This window comes from Podarcis vaucheri, assembly GCF_965113315.1.
Source record: "Podarcis vaucheri genome assembly, chromosome: 4".
NCBI classification, from domain to species: domain Eukaryota; kingdom Metazoa; phylum Chordata; class Lepidosauria; order Squamata; family Lacertidae; genus Podarcis; species Podarcis vaucheri.
The window spans coordinates 58,238,790-58,256,459 of NC_138762.1; the positions used below are offsets into that span (position 1 = coordinate 58,238,790).

The 17,670-nt window shown below is 40.1% G+C and overlaps 1 protein-coding gene and 1 long non-coding RNA gene across 2 annotated transcripts in view; one reads left to right on the forward strand and one right to left on the reverse strand.

Annotated features, from left to right (window-relative positions):
• On the forward strand, positions 1-7,857 carry LOC309531700. Its single transcript, XR_014219376.1, has 2 exons — positions 1-269; positions 6,793-7,857. It is a non-coding gene; the product is annotated as an uncharacterized lncRNA (long non-coding RNA).
• Positions 7,713-17,670, reverse strand: part of C2CD2 (C2 calcium dependent domain containing 2) — a 27,260-nt gene continuing 17,302 nt past the window's right edge. Inside the window, exons 11-14 of the mRNA XM_082221332.1 lie at positions 17,266-17,382; positions 16,377-16,504; positions 15,593-15,908; positions 7,713-9,662 (exon numbers count right to left, since the gene is read on the reverse strand). Of these exons, the coding sequence (XP_082077458.1) occupies positions 9,436-9,662; positions 15,593-15,908; positions 16,377-16,504; positions 17,266-17,382 (788 nt within the window). The 3' untranslated portion in view covers positions 7,713-9,435. The remainder of the gene's footprint in view (positions 9,663-15,592; positions 15,909-16,376; positions 16,505-17,265; positions 17,383-17,670) is intronic.

Consider the following 17,670-nt stretch of genomic DNA (forward strand, 5'->3'; position numbering starts at 1 on the left):
CTTTCAGCTAAGCTGGGTCCACACTTAGTGCGTTAATACATTCCTAGGTCAGTTCCCATGTGAGCATTCATGGACCTTTGTCTACTCATGAGCACAAACCAGAGTGCAAACCAGTATTGAGGTGGGATAATCCAACAAGTGAGAAGGTTGTATCCACACTGCCCAGGCTTGCACTCCGGGGAGGTCACTTTGGTGCTGCTAACACATTGATTTGACTTCACCCCGTGAGACACACTCCATTGTCTCTTGAAACAGATGCCAACAACAAGGTTGTATTCAGGAAGCGACTTCCGGTTCCGGTCGCAACCAGCGAGGAAGCGCGGAAAACCTGCTCTCGGTTTTTCGGGTCCTGCAGAGGCTTGGGGGAGACGCTAGGGCGCAGCGCACCCCAAAAACTCCAAGGGGGGGCACCCCTGGAGGATAGGCACCCGGCAGCGCGATAGCGGTCGTACCGTTCTCCGGAGCGTCTACGAGGAGAAGCGAAGGACCGCGAGCGCGAATTGGGGAGGCAACGACTTTGCAGGGCAACGCCTCGAGCTTCAGCCGGTTTGAGCGACGGGCTTCCTTAAGAAAAGAATGGAGCACCCAGCGTTTTTTTAGTGGGTTTTTTTTTTCTCTCCCTTTTAATTGAGCAAGGCGTAAAGCCAGTCATAGAGCTGGGAGGCTCCTGGAAAGCTTTGGATTGTGTTTGGGAGTTCGCTCGGTGGAGGAAATAAGATGGCGCAGACGGAAAGTCGACGATTTGAAGAAGTTTAGGAGAGTCTGTCTGAGTAAGAACTTTACGTTATGAGGATTTAAAACTGTTATAAACGGATACCTAGGACTATATGGTCCCTGGTGAGTGCTACAACTTGTTTGTGGGGTTGCTTTCCCTTTTTACTACTACTACTACCACTTTCTCTACGGCGTTAAGCAAGGGCAAGTGGTCGCTAGCGTTTGCAGCCTACAATTCTACAACCAGGACTTGGAGATAGCAGGCATAAGGTATAAAGTGAGAGGATTTAAAAGGGAGAAAACTTAAAAACCTTTGTGCCTGCAGCTACACTTTGTTCTCGCTGCTTCCTCCTTTCTCCCTTTGTGTTTGCCTTGCCCTCCCTGTGCTTGGAGGATTTGCGTTGATGGCTGGAGTTGAATAGGAAGATCTACTAATTAACCCCACGTGGTTTAAGGAGGTGCTTTTCTGTTTTCTTCTGTATTTGACACGGATCTTAATTGGAAGTTTCTGAAATCTGAACTGTCTGACGTATACAACCGTGATTAACCCGGACTAGACACTGTTAAAACTGGATTGTGGACCTTCTTAGCACGGACGGGCTAAGCGGACCGGTCAGGGGTAAAAAGTGAGAACGCCAGGAGGTGTGGGTGTTATCTCCCCATCCTCTTGTATTGGATTGACTATAGGACATTACTGTTTGGACATTATTAAATCCTGAGGGGCGTGTTTAACACCGCCTGGATATTGGGCCCTTTTTGGGTCTACTTTGGGTCTACTTTGCCTGGGTTTACCTTTACCTTTTGAGTTAACTCTGTTGGGTTATTGTTGACAACCCCTGCCGGCGACTGTGGTTAACGGGGGGATTGAAAAGGGAAGGAAGCAAAGGTAGGGGGGAGCCGGCCGAGTGAAACTGAAGGAGGACGGAGATTTGGAGATGACGGGAAGGGACGGAAAAGAGTGGAAGAGAGGGGGAGGGACCCCGGGAGAAAGAAAGATGTCACGGCAGGAGGAAATTAAAGATTTAGATAATTTGTGGGTCAAAATAAAGGAGGAGTTCAAGCAAAATGTGCTATACATGGAAAATAAACTAGGAGAGGTCCAGGAGATGATAGACAAAAAGATAGAGGGAGCAGTGGGTGAACTCTCAGCCAAAATCCAAGACCTCTCTGTAAAGTCCAAAATGATCGAGGAATCTAACAAAAAGCTGCAGAAAGAGATGAGGGAACAAAAAAAGGAGACAGTGAAAGTAAAAGAAGAACTGGGAGAGCTAAGCATCTCTCAAGAGAGGATTTGGGATAACCTAGCCATGGCTGATATGCGGTTAAAACAGCTCCATCTTAAATTTAGGGGAGTAGCAGAGGAAAGAAATGAAGACATTAGAGGAAAAATGATAAAAGAACTCTCCAAATGGTTAAATTTAAGGGAAGAAGAGGTGGCAGCTACTGTAGATAATGTATATAGAATGACTAGGCCCAATCATATGAGAGTGAGCAAATTCTTGGGGGACTGCCTGGTGATCTTCAATTCTTTGGAAATGAAAAATTTAATTTTGAGAAAAAGCTACAACAATAGGTTAAGAATTGATGGAAGGCCTATTATCATTTATAAAGAAATACCGGTCAGGCTACTTCGTAAAAGAGAAGGATATAAACAAGTGGCAGCAGCTCTGAAGAGAAACGAGATTCCATTTCGATGGGAATTTCCGGAAGGGATTAGCTTTTTCTATAAAGAGAAAAAATTTAGATTGCTTGACAGACAGGAGGCAGACAAGTTTCTGAGAAGATATGAAAAAGAGTTGGGGAAGACAGAGAATAGATTAAGGAATAGATCGGAAAAAGAGGATGGAGAGACAAGGAATAGATATGAGGAAGAGAGAGGTGTAGAGGAGGAGGCACTGGAATCAGATGAAGATGGTGAGGAGGCCGCAGTGGGAGCGGATGCGGCAGAAGAGGGGGAGCTCTCAGGAAACAAAGGAGAGAGATTATAGTTTGCGAATACGGTTAAAGGTTGGGAAGTAGATAAAGGTAAATCATAGCACACTCATTGAAATTTTTATCTTGGAATGTAAACGGATTGAACGAGAAAGTTAAAAGGAATAAAATTGAGAAAGTTTTGAAAAATAAGAGGTACGATGTAATCTGCTTTCAGGAAACCCATATTGCTAAAAAGCACAAACATATTCTGGTGAATAAAAAATTAGGGGTAGACTTTATTAATTCTGATGTTAGGAAAAAAAGAGGAGTAGTAATATACGTTAGAGAGAAATGGGAACCGACTTTGATATGCAAGGATGAGGAGGGAAGAATTCTAGGGATTCAATTAAACTTTAGAGGGGAAAAAATTAATGTTGTGACGGTATACGCTCCGAATTCAAATAGAGCAGAGTTCTTTGTAAAACTTGAAGGTATGCTATTAGAACTGGATACCCACAAATTAATTTTGCTTGGGGATATGAATGGCGTCCCAGCGCCGAACTTAGATAGGAGTACAGAGAAGGGAAAAGGGAACAGAGGAAAACTGCCGAAATCCTTTAGTGACATGGAAGAAAATTTAGACCTAATTGACATCTGGAGATACCAAAACCCGACCTCTAAACAGTTTACTCATTATTCCGAACCCCATCAGAGCTGGGGTAGAATAGATCAGATCTGGGTGACGAGAACACTCTCCATGAGAGTTAAGAAATGTGAGATTTATCCCAGGACATTATCAGATCATTGTGCTTTAAATATGGAAATAAAAAATGAAGCGAAGGGACAATACAGATGGAGGATGTGTGAGAATCTATTTGATAGGGAAGAGGTGAGGGAAAAAATTAAAGGCACTTTAAAAGAATACTTAGATCTAAACCTGAATAAAGAAACCCCTATAGATGTAGTCTGGGACGCCAGTAAGGCGGTTCTGAGAGGTCTCTTAATACAACAAAATAATTACAGGAGAAAGATAAGGGAGCGTAAGAAAGAGGAGATCCTCTCCCAACTGAGAAGTTATGAGAAAAAATTAATTAATAACCCAGCAGACGAAGCGGCTAATCGCGCCGCCAAGGTGCTACAATCCCAATATTCAGCGGTATTAAATCAGGAGATAGAGTGGAAAATTAAATTTGCAAAACAAAACTATTTCGAGTCGGCAAATAAAATGGGGAAGTTACTTGCCTGGCAGCTAAGAAAAAGAAAGAAACAAAATGTGATAAATAAAATAATATTGGAGGATAATATCATAGAAGACCCAGAGGAAATAGAAAACAGGTTTACCCAATTTTTTGAAAAGTTATATGAAAAAGGAAGGGAAAACAGTGACGAGATTAAAAACTATCTGGAGCAAAATGAAAGGAAATATATTTCAGAAGAGGATAGAATACAACTGAATAAGGAGATCACAGTAAATGAGGTTAAGGAGGCCATTAGCAGAATGAAGATCGGGAAAGCCCCAGGGCCGGACGGTCTCTCCGCAAAATACTATAAAACATTAGAAGAACACCTAGCCCCGGTCTTAAAAGACGTGATCAATAACATCTTTCAGGGGGGGAAGATCCCGGCTTCGTGGAAGGAGGCTTATATAACTTTGATTCCAAAAACAGAGAAAGAAAAAACAGATATAAAAAACTACAGGCCAATCTCTTTGCTTAATAACGACTACAAGATCTTTGCCGACATTATGGCTGGCAGACTTAAGAAGCTTTTAATGAAATATATTCATAAAGATCAAGTGGGCTTCCTCCCAAACAGGCACCAAAAAGAAAATGTCCGCCACGTACTAAATATTATTGAATACCTAGATATGAGAATAGACGTCCCTGCAGCATTAATCTTTATAGATGCCGAAAAGGCTTTCGACAACGTCTCTTGGGAGTTCTTAATACAGTGCTTGGGCAAGGCAGGTATTGAAGGTCCTTATATGAAAGGTATCAGGGCAATATACTCAGAACAACAGGCTAGGTTGATTATAAATGACAATCTCACGAAACCGTTTAAGATCAAGAAGGGCACAAGGCAGGGGTGTCCACTGTCCCCCCTGCTATTTATAATGGTTTTAGAAGTAATTGCAAATAGAATAAGGGAGGCAGTGAATGTGAGGGGGATAAAAATTGGGAAGAAAGAATTTAAGCTAAAGGCCTATGCTGACGACCTGGTTCTGTCTGTGGAGAACCCACTGGATAGTGCAAGTAGAGTAGTGGAACTCCTGGAGGATTTTGGCAGGCTGTCCGGTTTCAGATTAAACAGAAAGAAAACAAAAATCCTAACAAAGAATATGACTGAACAGGAGAAAATTCAATTGGAGGAAAAGATTGGCATTAAAATTGTGAATAAAGTAAAATATCTGGGAATCTGGCTCTCACCTAAAAATATAAACCTGGCTGAGGATAATTATAATAAGGTGTGGCAGGATATCAAAAAAGACCTAGATACCTGGCATAGATTAAAACTCTCATGGACAGGGAGGATGTCGGCTATCAAGATGTGCATCCTCCCGAGATTGTTATTCCTCTTTCAAAGTATCCCGATAATTAAAGGCATCTCCCTCCTTAAGAACTGGCAAAAAACCCTGACTAAGTTTATTTGGCAGGGGAAGAGGGCCAGAGTAAAGTTGAAATATCTAACAGACTCAAGAGAAAGGTGCGGATTCGCAGTCCCGAATATTAGGCTGTACTATGAAGCAGCCTGTATTTGCTGGATAAAGGAGTGGGTCATCCTTAGAAATACAGACCTCTTAGATCTGGAGGGTTTTAATATTGGATTCGGGTGGCATGTCTACCTATGGCAAGAGAAAGGGGAAGCCCACAGAGGATTTTCTAATCATATAATTAGAGGCCCATTATTGGAAGTGTGGAGGAGGTATAAAAAACTGATTGAGAAAGGTGTCCCCTGGTGGCTCTCCCCAACCAATATCATTAAAATAAAAAAAATAAATATGGCGGACGAAAGATGCACGTATGAGGATCTTTTGGAAAAGACAGAAACAGGATGGAGGGTGAAGCCTTATGAGGAATTGAAAGATAAAATAAAAGAATGGCTCCTCTATCATCAGATTAACGCTTTATGGGGTGAGCACAAGAAATTGGGTATGAATGGGAAAAAATCGAGGTTTCAGGTTGAAATTATAGAAAGTAATGATAAACTCCTCTCTAAAATGTATAAACAACTACTGGAATGGGATACCGAGGAAGATCAGGTAAAGGGGGCTATGGTAAAATGGGAGAAAGACCTCGGCCATAACATAGATTATAATAAATGGCGAACACTTTGGACGAAAGGTATAAAATTTACAGCTTGTGTAACCCTGCGGGAAAATTTAGAGAAAATGGTGTACCGCTGGTACCTGACCCCAGCAAAGCTAGGAAAAATGTATAAATCTGTTGATAACACCTGCTGGAGATGTAGAGACAAGGTTGGGACCTTTTTTCATATATGGTGGACCTGTGATGTAATAAAAGAATTCTGGAAGCAAATCCATGACGAAATGAAAAAAATTCTGAAGTATAACCTCCCCAAAACTCCAGAGTTGTTTCTCTTAGGGCTGATTGGTAAAGAAATAAAGAAAATAGACCAAACTTTTTTCCAATATGCCCTGGCTGCGGCGAGGATCCAAATAGCACAAAAATGGAAAACCTCTGATTTACCTACGGTGGGAGAGTGGCAATTGAAGTTATATCAATATATTGAACTAGCGAGATTAACACAAAAAATAAGACAAAATAACGCAAGCAAGTATAAAGACGAATGGAATAAGTTTTTAACTTATTTTGAAAATACCCAGGGAATAAATAATTTATCAGTAGACGATAGTTAGAATCATCGATGTATAATTGCTTTATTAGTGCTGCAGAAGTAATATAAGATCTGGTAACTCCAAGACCGAGTTGAACGGAAGTTCTGTTATTTGTAATTTTGTCTTTTGTCTTTTGTCTTTTTTCTTTGTTTCTTGTTTTTCTTTTTTGTGCTATTCTGTTATTTTTTGACTTCTTGACGGATTTTCTGGTATGAATATATTTGTAATGTAAATTTTGTATTTTTAACTAATAAAATTCTATTATTAAAAAAAAAAAAAAAAAAAAAGAAACAGATGCCAACAACAAGGTTGTATTCACACTGTGTTGTTCCCTCCCCTCAACTCTCAATTAGTACTTTACCTACCTTAAGTTCTGGAAGCCTGATGGTCCCTTGTGGACATGCGGACAGGCACTTGTGTGCACACACCCCTTTTAAGTCTTTTTTGAATCAAGTTTTCTAATGTATTATTAGCATGATTGCCCACTCTTCACCCCAAGGTCCCAGGTGGATTATGATAGTAACAATTTAACCCACTGTTTGCATAAATGAGCAGTCAAATAAATGTAAGCTACTCCAAGGAAGGTAAGGATTTGGAGTCACTCACATGGAAGTATGTTGCTTCCTTTCTCCACTTTTGCTTTCGTGTTCCTGGAGCTGCAAGGGCAGTTGTTTTTTTAACATAGCTGTTTTGTGCAAGGGCAGTTCTGCACAAAAGATCCATTTAAAAATACAAGTAACTCACAGCTTATGTGAGGGGATGGTGCATAGGCACAACCCATCCCTGACATACTCAAAGCACCCTCTTAGAACTGCCCCTAAGTGAACAGTCTGTCCCTCTGGAGCACTGAACAGGTCTTGGCGAACACACACACACCAAGCTAGACAGAGTTCTCAAGAGAGCCTCTGAGAGCCAAGTAAACAAGTATGGGAACTTAAAATCTCTCTGCCTGCTGTGCATTTAATTTGTACGATTCGAACCAGCCGGCCTTCAACTGCAAAAAGTTGAAACTGTACATGCTAAAAGTGTGTAAGCTACAAGTTACGTGTACTGCAAAACAACAACCCCCTCCCTATTAACCAGTGAAAAAAGGCCGGCTGCAGCTTTGCCTTTGGGCTGCTAAAAACAAAATGGAAATGGGGGTGGGTTTATGTAAAAGGCAGCATGCAGTAATGAAGAAGCCACACAATGAACCTTTGGCATTTTTTTTTAAATCCAACAACAGAGCTTTAAGGTTTTCAAATAGTTTTTAAATGTCTTCAAGTATTTGTAAGTTAGAGCAACAAGTGCTTCTCTTTCTAAAAACAGTTTTGCATTTCATTCCACTTATGTGCCATCGTCAAGCTATACAATAAAGCAAAATCATAACTGAACACATTTGCAATCCATCCTAAATTCATTTACATGGAAGCAAGCCCCATCCATTATGAAATGGGCCTTACCCCCAAGAAAGCGTTAACTAGGATCACATGGTGCTTATACACAAATATTTCATTTTTATAAGTTAATACTCATAACAGTCAATCTATAATAAGCTTTCATATTAGAAGCTAGCATTTGCCCAACATACTGGAAACTGTTGCTTCACCTCAACAGCCTTCTTTTGCATATGGGCCTTTAGAATGCTGCATCCAAACCATCATTATAACTTATGTAAATCACTAATGCATATATCAGAAACAGTATCCCTTATCCCAATGATCTCTCTTGATTCGGTGGTTATAAGCAGCAGTGGTATTGGTTTCGCCTGAATAAAAGTTAACAAGGGTTGATTGTTTACTTCAATCGAGCCGCCTGTTCCAAAGTAAGTCCCAATGAAGTCAGAATGATTAAAATAGGCTAACGTTTACAATTTCAGTAAAAAATATATATATATAATACGAATGTCAGTTTAAAGCTATACACATGTATTATGTTTCCCTTTCCTACCAGTCAGTAAAGGTTTCCCCAGCCTTGTTGATATTTTAAACAAAAAACTATTTCAATACTGAAATACATACATCCTTCAATGTGTGTATTTAGTTCCAAAATGGGAATGAGAAAGAAAAAAGACTAAACATACTGTATTGTCATTCATTACTTTTGTTATGATGGGGTACATTTGTCTAACAAATGGTGGGCTCCCCGAACTACAGCGCTGCACTGGCAATGCAGATCTCTCAAAGGATAACAGATAAGTTTTAAGTCATTCATCAGCATACCATCTTAAAAATAAAAGATTTTTTTTCATAGTATATGCACATAAAATATTAAAATTAAGAGTCATAATAATTGCATAAATTACAAGTTTGTATGGCTACTATCTATCAAAAGCAAGTCTAATTTACACAGCTTTAGCAATTATTATTATTCTATCAGGCTACCCCATTCAGCACCTCATTTTTCCTTCCAGTAACATTCTGAGGCTGCAATTCTCTGCACCTGGGATTAAGCTCCTCTGCGTACTGCAGGAATCACTTCTGAGTAATTATATGCAGGATTGCATTGCAAATGCATGTATTCCACTTCAGAACATCTGGATCAGGATTTCTTTGCTCTTTCCACTTCTACAGCTCGATACCCTGTTTAAAATTTGTATTGCTACTCTTCATTGCTTTTTCTTTAAAACAGAACCATGATATGCCACTATTAACATACATTCATGCAGACAATTGTCCACTATAGCTCCCTGGTACTGTATTTTAAGCCTGATATCTAAAAAGAAGTGTTTTTGGACTAAGGCCCGCTGATTTCAATGCGCTTACTTCCAAGTAAGTATGGTTAGGACTAAGGCCTTAGTCTTTGCAATGTAAAATAGCCATAAGTCTTCTACCAATACCATGTCCCTGCTTTGCTGCCCAGCCTTTTCCATGGACAACAGTATTAGTGAATCTCAGTAAGCATATAATAGTTTATATTTCTGTAAACAGTTGCTCATGTGCAGGTCATATACATTTGGCATGTACTAGGCTCTATGCATACGGTTCAACTGATGTGCCATTCAGTTTGCTCTTGCTCTTGCTCTTGAAGAGAATTTTCTTGTTCAAAATGCGTGTTAAAGTCCCCCCCTTTTTTCGAGTACCGTCCGATGTGGGTTGCTCTAGGTAGATGAGGTCATTATGTGACTGGCTCATTCCTGGGTCTTTTTGATGGTGCCGTCGGAGGAAAAACAGCTTTGCACTCTTTTTTAATAGCCCACCTGCAATAGGGAAGATGCGAAACATTTTAGTAGGATACGATTTCTGTATTAAGTAGCCTTTATCTGAAATAGTAACAGTCCCTAAGCGAAGCACCTGCCCCACTTTCAATTCAATTTCTCTTTTCTTTTTTAGTCATTGACTTTCTTTTTTAAAAAAACAGAAGCAGAAACCATAGTCCTAATTATATATTTTAGTAGATGTGCTAGAATACCAATAGTAGTACTTAGCATTTACATTGCTCTGAGTATTTACGGTAATTTATTTCATCCACAACAACCCTATGAGTCACTATTCTCTCATGGGAGGGAGCTGAGGCCAATATGGTGGTTTTCCTATTGCCATTTAGTCATAGCTCAGGGTCTATATGGAATCTGGAGAGCTTGCTCATAGCTCACACTGCTAACACTACATCATTACTGGAAACTACTCCAAATATTGCAGAGATATCACCTTGCCAACAAAGGTCCCAATAGTTAAAGCTATGGTTTTCCCAGTAGTGATGCACGGAAGTGAGAGCTGGACCATAAAGAAGGCTGATCGCCGAAGAATTGATGCTTTTGAATTATGATGCTGGAGGAGACTCTTGAGAGTCCCATGGACTGCAAGAAGATCAAACTTATCCATTCTGAAGGAAATCAGCCCGGAGTGCTCACTGGAAGGACAGATCCTGCAGCTAAGGCTCCAATACTTTGGCCACCTCATGAGAAGAGAAGACTCCCTGGAAAAGACCCTGATGTTGGGAAAGATGGAGGGCACAAGGAGAAGGGGACGACAGAGGACCAGATGGTTGGACAGTGTTCTCGAAGCTACCAGCATGAGTTTGACCAAACTGCAGGAGGCAGTGGAAGACAGGAGTGCCTAGCGTGCTCTGGTCCATGGGGTCATGAAGAGTCGGACACGACTAAACGACTAAACAACAACAACCCCAAATATTTTGGTAGCGGTTTGTCGGACAATTATGTAAAGTGTAAGAATTCAGCTGTATCACTTTAGGATCATCCCTGAGAATAAGGGCATCAAGCCTTTTATTTTCCATAGAAGTATATGTTAGAAGGTGTACACTTATTAGAAAGGCTTATGGAGAAGTATACACATTTAAATCACTTCATGCCAATATTATAATAATAATAATAATAATAATAATAATAATAATAATAATAATAATTTATTATTTATACCCCGCCCATCTGGCTGGGTTTCCCCAGCCACTCTGGGCGGCTTCCAAAAGAATATTAAAATACTGTGATACATCAAACATTAAAAGCTTCCCTAAACATAACTTTTATACAACTATAGGTAAGTAGAAAAGACAGGGCAGTCAAAGAAAAGCACTCTGTATAGCGAGGAGCCTCAGTTAAGTTGTTTAGAGACAGACAGTGATATCCAACTAAGTCATACTCAAAATCAGACCCACTGAAATAAATGGACTGAAAATAAATTCCATTGATTTTCAGTGTGTCTTCTCCAAGTACAACTTAGTTGGGTATCACCCATAGGCCTAGTCTTCCTGACATTCAACTTCAAGGCTCAGATAGGAGAATTAAAGTTCTTCACTCTCCTTATGAAATTAAGAGTTCAGAGTGCTTAGCTTTAGGGGGATCATTCCCCTAGTGACAAGCTACAATGATAAACATATTAAACCACAAAACAAGACCCACTCTTACTTCAGTGTACAGCTGCTTAGGGCTGGAAGGCTATTATAGAGAAATGGAACTGATGAATTATTTATTCTAGTTTATGAAGTCAGCAAAACATTTGATAGCAATTTTACCAACTGCTTTTTTAAAAAAAGGTCAGGGTATCTGCCATAAGTGTCCATAGTTACTTTCAAGAAATGACATTTTCAGGTTTATTTTATTTCTATAATGTATTTAATCCTTCGGTATAGAAAGTAAGTATAAGATGAGTGTGGAAAAGGAATCAGTGCAATGATATGTTGAAAGTTGCATTATTTTTATCGTATGGGATTGTGCAAAGAGGCTAAGCGGGTATATAACCAACACAAAATGAAGCTACAATTCTAAATGAAGGATTCCTTTGGCTTAGTGTGTTAATGCTAAATTTTGCAAACAGGTTATTCCACACTGTTAAGTGCCAGGGAGATTTACGATTTACGGCCCCAGTCTAGCATAGTTTACAACTGCCACCTCAGAGGACAGCTCCCTTCAAAGCAATTGCTTGTTTTGCACATGTTGATTCATGTTAACTATGTGCAATAATTTTTACCAAAATGTATGCTAAAAATGACAAAAAATTAGAGAAGTAAATAAATAGCCAATCCAGTTTCAGACTAGGCAGGTGACAACACAAGTTTTTATAAGCACCCTGATTGGTCAGACTTCAGAAAATCAGTTTATATTCCTCCTTCCCCCTTTCCCTCCGACTACAATGCAAGTACTGTATTGGTGCAGTCTCCCATCCATAGTACTGATCAGTAACACTAAGAACCTGAACATCAGGGGCCATTAGCTTTAGAGGTCTTAAAACAAAGCAAATGATTACCTTTAATTTGGGGAAACCTGCAGACAAATAAGTCACATGATGTTAAAAGCCTCTTTGTTGTATCATATCTAACAATCTCACTTTATAGATTCCTAGGCAACAACAGGGTTTACTCTGTGCTGCTGGGATTTAAGTTTTCAGGATGACTGGCTAAATATATTTTGCTGTCTCCGGCAAAGGACAGGTTGATGCACCTGCCTTCCCCTCCACTGCACTTGAGTATAGATGGATAATTTAAGGGGCAAAGGGCAAACCACATGGCACACACCCCTCACGTGGCACACGACACCTCAACACTAGCTGCCCACTCTACCCGGTACCAGGTAACTGACTACTCAAACAAATGCTGCAATGCTTAGTGCCAGCATGCAACACAGGAGCCCAGCTATGCATGCACACACACAATGCCTGCTGTTGTCTGTGGCACCCATTTGTGGTATAGAAAGCAGCTGCTTCTTTTGCTAAAGTTGTATAATGTCCCATCAAGCCACCTGCAGTTAAAATATCCAGCCAGCTCATTCCAGGCAACAAGAAAGTATAATCTCTTGTAAGGTGGGTTTGTGGGAGGAATAGCTGCCATGCACTCCCACCATCCACTATTTAAAAAATGTATCTATCCCACTTGTCAGGGTGACAGAGCATGGATCGCGCAGAGCAGGGTACTTTCTCCTCAGTGCGAACCAATCACAACCAAGCCAAACACATCTGGGACTGGAAAGAAGAGCTTTCATGGCAAAGTGCACAGCATCCAGCAAGCTCAGGAATAAGCACCTCTCCGCTCATAAATTAAGTACTGACTACAAATGCGTAAAGGGTATATTCCAGGAAGCCAAGTCATGCAAAGAAAGGTTCTGTGAGCACAGTGAGAAAATGGTCCTATCCAGCAGGAGGAGCCTTCACATCTGTAGTGCAGAATGACTTTTGGGCTTCTTTGGATACTAAAATTTGTGGAGTACAAAATCTTCTCTTATTGCAGTAGACGTGAAGGCATAAACACACATATGTAAACAACCACTTCCCTTTCAAAGTACATGCGGGAGGCCAATTTCTTTTTAGTTTTATTTTTTAAAATGGGGAAAGTGGCTATTACTATACACACACATACCTCTTTTGTACTCTTGATACAAGAACTAAGTTTGTAACACGTTACAAAGAGCTTGGCTTTGAGAGAAAATGTTCTCTTTCACAGCACCTCCATGCATGAGCGTTATATTTCCACAGTTAATGAATTCTAGCTCCAAACGGACTAGATTCTGTGCATTGCAGCTCAGAATGAAAAGTGCTTTGCAAGTGACTTGAAATGATATGTGACAGTCCTTTTGTCTTCTAATGCAGCTGTCTTCTGCCCCAATCACTTCTGCAGGGAGTGGGTGAGATCTAAAGCACCAAAGGAACATGCATGCAAAGGGTGCTGAATTCTCTCCCCACTCACTGCCTTCCGTCTACAACTATTTTTCACAGAAGCTTTTCTTCTGGCTGGGCCTACTTCTGATACCTGAGCCTAGATGGTAGGGAGGAGAGGGCAAAAGCAGCAAGCAGAGGAAAGACAATTTCTCCAGTTGTCTTAAGGAAAATTCATTCACACAGACTAACAGGTGTACCAACTAAGCTAGAGCTACAACCTATATTAATGGTTATGTCTACAGACACCTTTCAGAGGGGTAATCAGTATAGCCATGAAAGAAACAGATGAAATGTTCTTGGTTTGGTTTTATTTTTTAAGTAAAAGGTTATTCAAGTTATATTAAGTGTCTCACAGTAAAGCTACACACTCTCAAAAACATCAAGACAGATAACTTACTGTGTAGGCAATTAATTCTGGTTGGCATAGTGGTCCACTTATGTTTACAAAGAGAATAGGTAAGAAATTTGGAGTCAGAAATATAGGTAAGGAGGTAAATATAATGAAGATTCAAAATATGCAAGTTCCAAGTTATATTGAGTTTGGTAACAATGGCTGAGAACCTGAAGTTGTGCTTTACATATATGTCTTCCTTATATATATATAAAATACCCTAGTTTAAAAATTCCTGCTCTTGAACTTCTCAAACTAAGATTAAAAAGAACCAGCACCCACACTGTAAGGCTGCCACACTATTGAATTTTTAAAGAGCACCCACTGACACTCAATTTTTTTCTACCAAATTTAGAATTCATATAACCAGTGCTTTTTCCTGGGAGGATGCAGGGGTACACATACCCCTAAACATTTTGTGAATCTTTGTACTTTTGTCCATTTACTGTATTTATTTCCCCCAAATCGAACTTTAAAATGGTGATATTCTTGAGTCAAAATGAGTGTACCCCTAAACAATTTTAAAGAAAAAAAGCACTGCATATAAGAAGTCATCCTTTTGCATGTGGCGCTCTTAGAGCTGCTTCACATACCAAGTTGTACAAACTCACCACTTTCAATTAAAGTGCCACAGGACTTGCCTTGGGTTGTCTGTATGCACTGGGGGGGGGGGACTGTAGTTAGTTTTGCTGACAGTACAGTGGTACCTTGGGTTACAGACACTTCAGGTTACAGACGCTACAGGTTACAGACTCCACTAACCCAGAAATAGTGCCTCGGGTTAAGAACTTTGCTTCAGGATGAGAACAGAAATCATTCGGTGGCAGTGGGAGGCCCCATAAGCTAAAGTGGTACCTCAGGTTAAGAACAGTTTCAGGTTAAGAATGGACCTCGAGAACGAATTAAGTTCTTAACCCAAGGTACCACTGTAGTATGTATTCATAGATGGCACATAATTTTAAAAAGAGAGAACATATAGCCATCTTTCATGTTACAGGGTATGCTGCCAGGACACACTGCACGAGTACACATGATGTGCTTACTAATGGTGTAGTGTGCAACAGCTCTTATTAAAGTGCTCGAACACCTTTATTTAGGATATATTAAAGCTGGTTGTTTTTTTTTAAGTAAGAAAAATAAAGATGGTATAATATGAATGAATTATTGAAGTACAACGGAAACTAAAGTAATATGTGGATGTTTTACAAGAATTGCTCATTGCAATTCTTGCAATGATAGAAAACTTATAAAAATATTTGTTCAAGTCTAAACACTTTGCTGCCCTGTCCTGCTTTGGAAGCAAGGACAGGATACATGTTTCATAAATAAAATGATATAAAACAAGCAATAAATATAGAGCCGAGTACATCGTTCTTTAGAAGCCCTTTTATGTAGATACTTTTTGCCAAAACTGTACTTTCTCAATGGTACTGCTTTTGAATGAGGTGCAGCACCCATTTACTAAGGCAGAGAGATGAATAAATGCAGACACATTAACTAGAATAGGGGAGAACATGGTGTTCTTAAACAAGTTTATATGTAGAATTAATTATGGAAAGGTCATGAAACTGCTTAAAAAGTGTGCTCATAATTTTATTTTATTAAAAAAAGCTCCAAGAGAAATCACATTACCTTTGGATTTCTTCACAGTTCCAGGTTCCGAGATGCTTATGGAGCTCCCAGACATCTTATCACAGTCTTGGTCTAGTAGTGCATTGCTCTGCCATTGCTCGCTACTGTCATCTAAAGTCCAGGCATCATGGCTGTTTTCATGGGGATCTTCATGGGCAGGTATTGTTTGGGATACATACAGTGAGAGTTTTTCATTGGAAGGAGACTGTGCAAGAGACCCTTCTACACTGGAAGACTCATCTTGCTTATAGGAGCCATCCATGGCTGCCGCATAGTCCATCATGAGTGCAGCTTCAGTATCCTGAGATAAATTAGTCTGGAACAGTAAAACAAGAGAAATGCAGAGATAAAACTGGTTGAGAAAAATGTATAGGAACCGAGGAGCTGTTCTAGGCATGTCCAAACCCCTGGGGGATTTTTTGGTTATTCTGCCCTTTTGAGCAAAAAATTTATTTAGTTTTAAAAGTACCGTATTTTTCGCTTTTTAAGACGCACCAGACCACAAGACGCACCTAGTTTTTGGAGTAGGAAAACAAGAAAAAAAATATTCTGAATCTCAGAAGCCAGAATAGCAAGAAGGATCACTGCGCAGTGAAAGCAGCGATCCCTCTTGCTGTTCTGGCTTCTGGGATAGCTGTGCAACCTGCATTCGCTCCATAAGATGCACACACATTTCCCCTTACTTTTTAGGAGGGAAAAAGTGAGTCTTATAGAGCAAAAATTACGGTAAATTCAGGGGGGATTACGTAAAGGGTGGGGTTCAGGGGATGCTGACTGATCTCACCTTTGACACCCCTGATATTATGATCGTGCTTTTCTTCCTGGGAGACTTGAGTTTTTGCTTTGCAGATTCACTTAGTTGCCGAATGGCTACCTCAGCCACAGGATCTGTGCCATTCAGCACCAGCAGCTCTGAAAAGAACGTGATTAAGAGAATGACAAGATGCAGGCAAGATGCAGGCAACAACTGAAGACACAAAGAATCAAAGCAGGAATCTAGTTGAAAGCCAGTTATTTATGTAAACCAAGCCTTGATTTACCAATATTTTTGCCAGTGCACCCCACTGAAATGCTGGTTTCAAACTATAAAGCCTTAAACAGCTCAGGACTGCAATTCCTCAAGGACTGCTTCTCCCCATATGAGCCAGTCCAAAACCAGCAATCATCATCAGACGCCCTTCTTCATGTATCCCCCCTGTGAAAGATATGGAGGGCAGCAACACAAGAACAGGCCTTTTCTGTGGTGGCTCCCTGGCTGTGCAATGCTCTCCCCAGGCAGGCTCACCTGGCACCTTTGTTACATATTTCTAGTGCCAGGCAGAAACATTCCTCTTCTCCCAGGCCTTTGTTTAATTAGCCAGTCTATGGCCGTTTAAACAGGGAGGGAAGGTATTGTTTTTGTTTGTTACTGTGTTATGTATGTTTGTGTTTTTATATTGTAAACCATCCTGTGATCCCCAGGTGAAGGGTGATATAAAAATTTAATGAATAATAATTTGGCTCTGACCCTTATGTTTGAGTTGTGTCTATAGAGACAGACGAACTTTCAAACTTAATGCTATTTATTTACATGCTAATATTTTTAAAGGTCTCTGTGAGCCCTTGCACAAGTAAAACAAGACATAAGGTTTAAATGATGATGCATTAGCCCAGTTCTCTTGGTCATATCTTACCCGTATCTGATGATGATAAAGCCTTGCTTACTGAAGAAGTCTTCCGGCAATGGATTGCCTGAACAGACAAATCCTTTTCAATCACCTTCGTTCTAACAGGACTTCGGATTGGTGAATCTAATACACAGAGTCTCAGTTATTTTCTCATCTGCATATTTCAAAATATATTCCTTAATAAAGGTCTGCTAAGCAAGACATGCAAGTTCCATGATTTGATCTAGTGGCAACTTAAAAAAAACCCAAAAAACCAAAACCCTTAAAAACAGCTCTGGGGATTTCCAGATCGAGTCTAAACACTAGGAAGTGCATTTTTAATTCTTCCCTCCCATGACATTTCTCCCTTCCAAAATCCTTTCACCAAAACTGGTAACAGTCTTGCTGGGTGAAATGGGTACATATATTGGA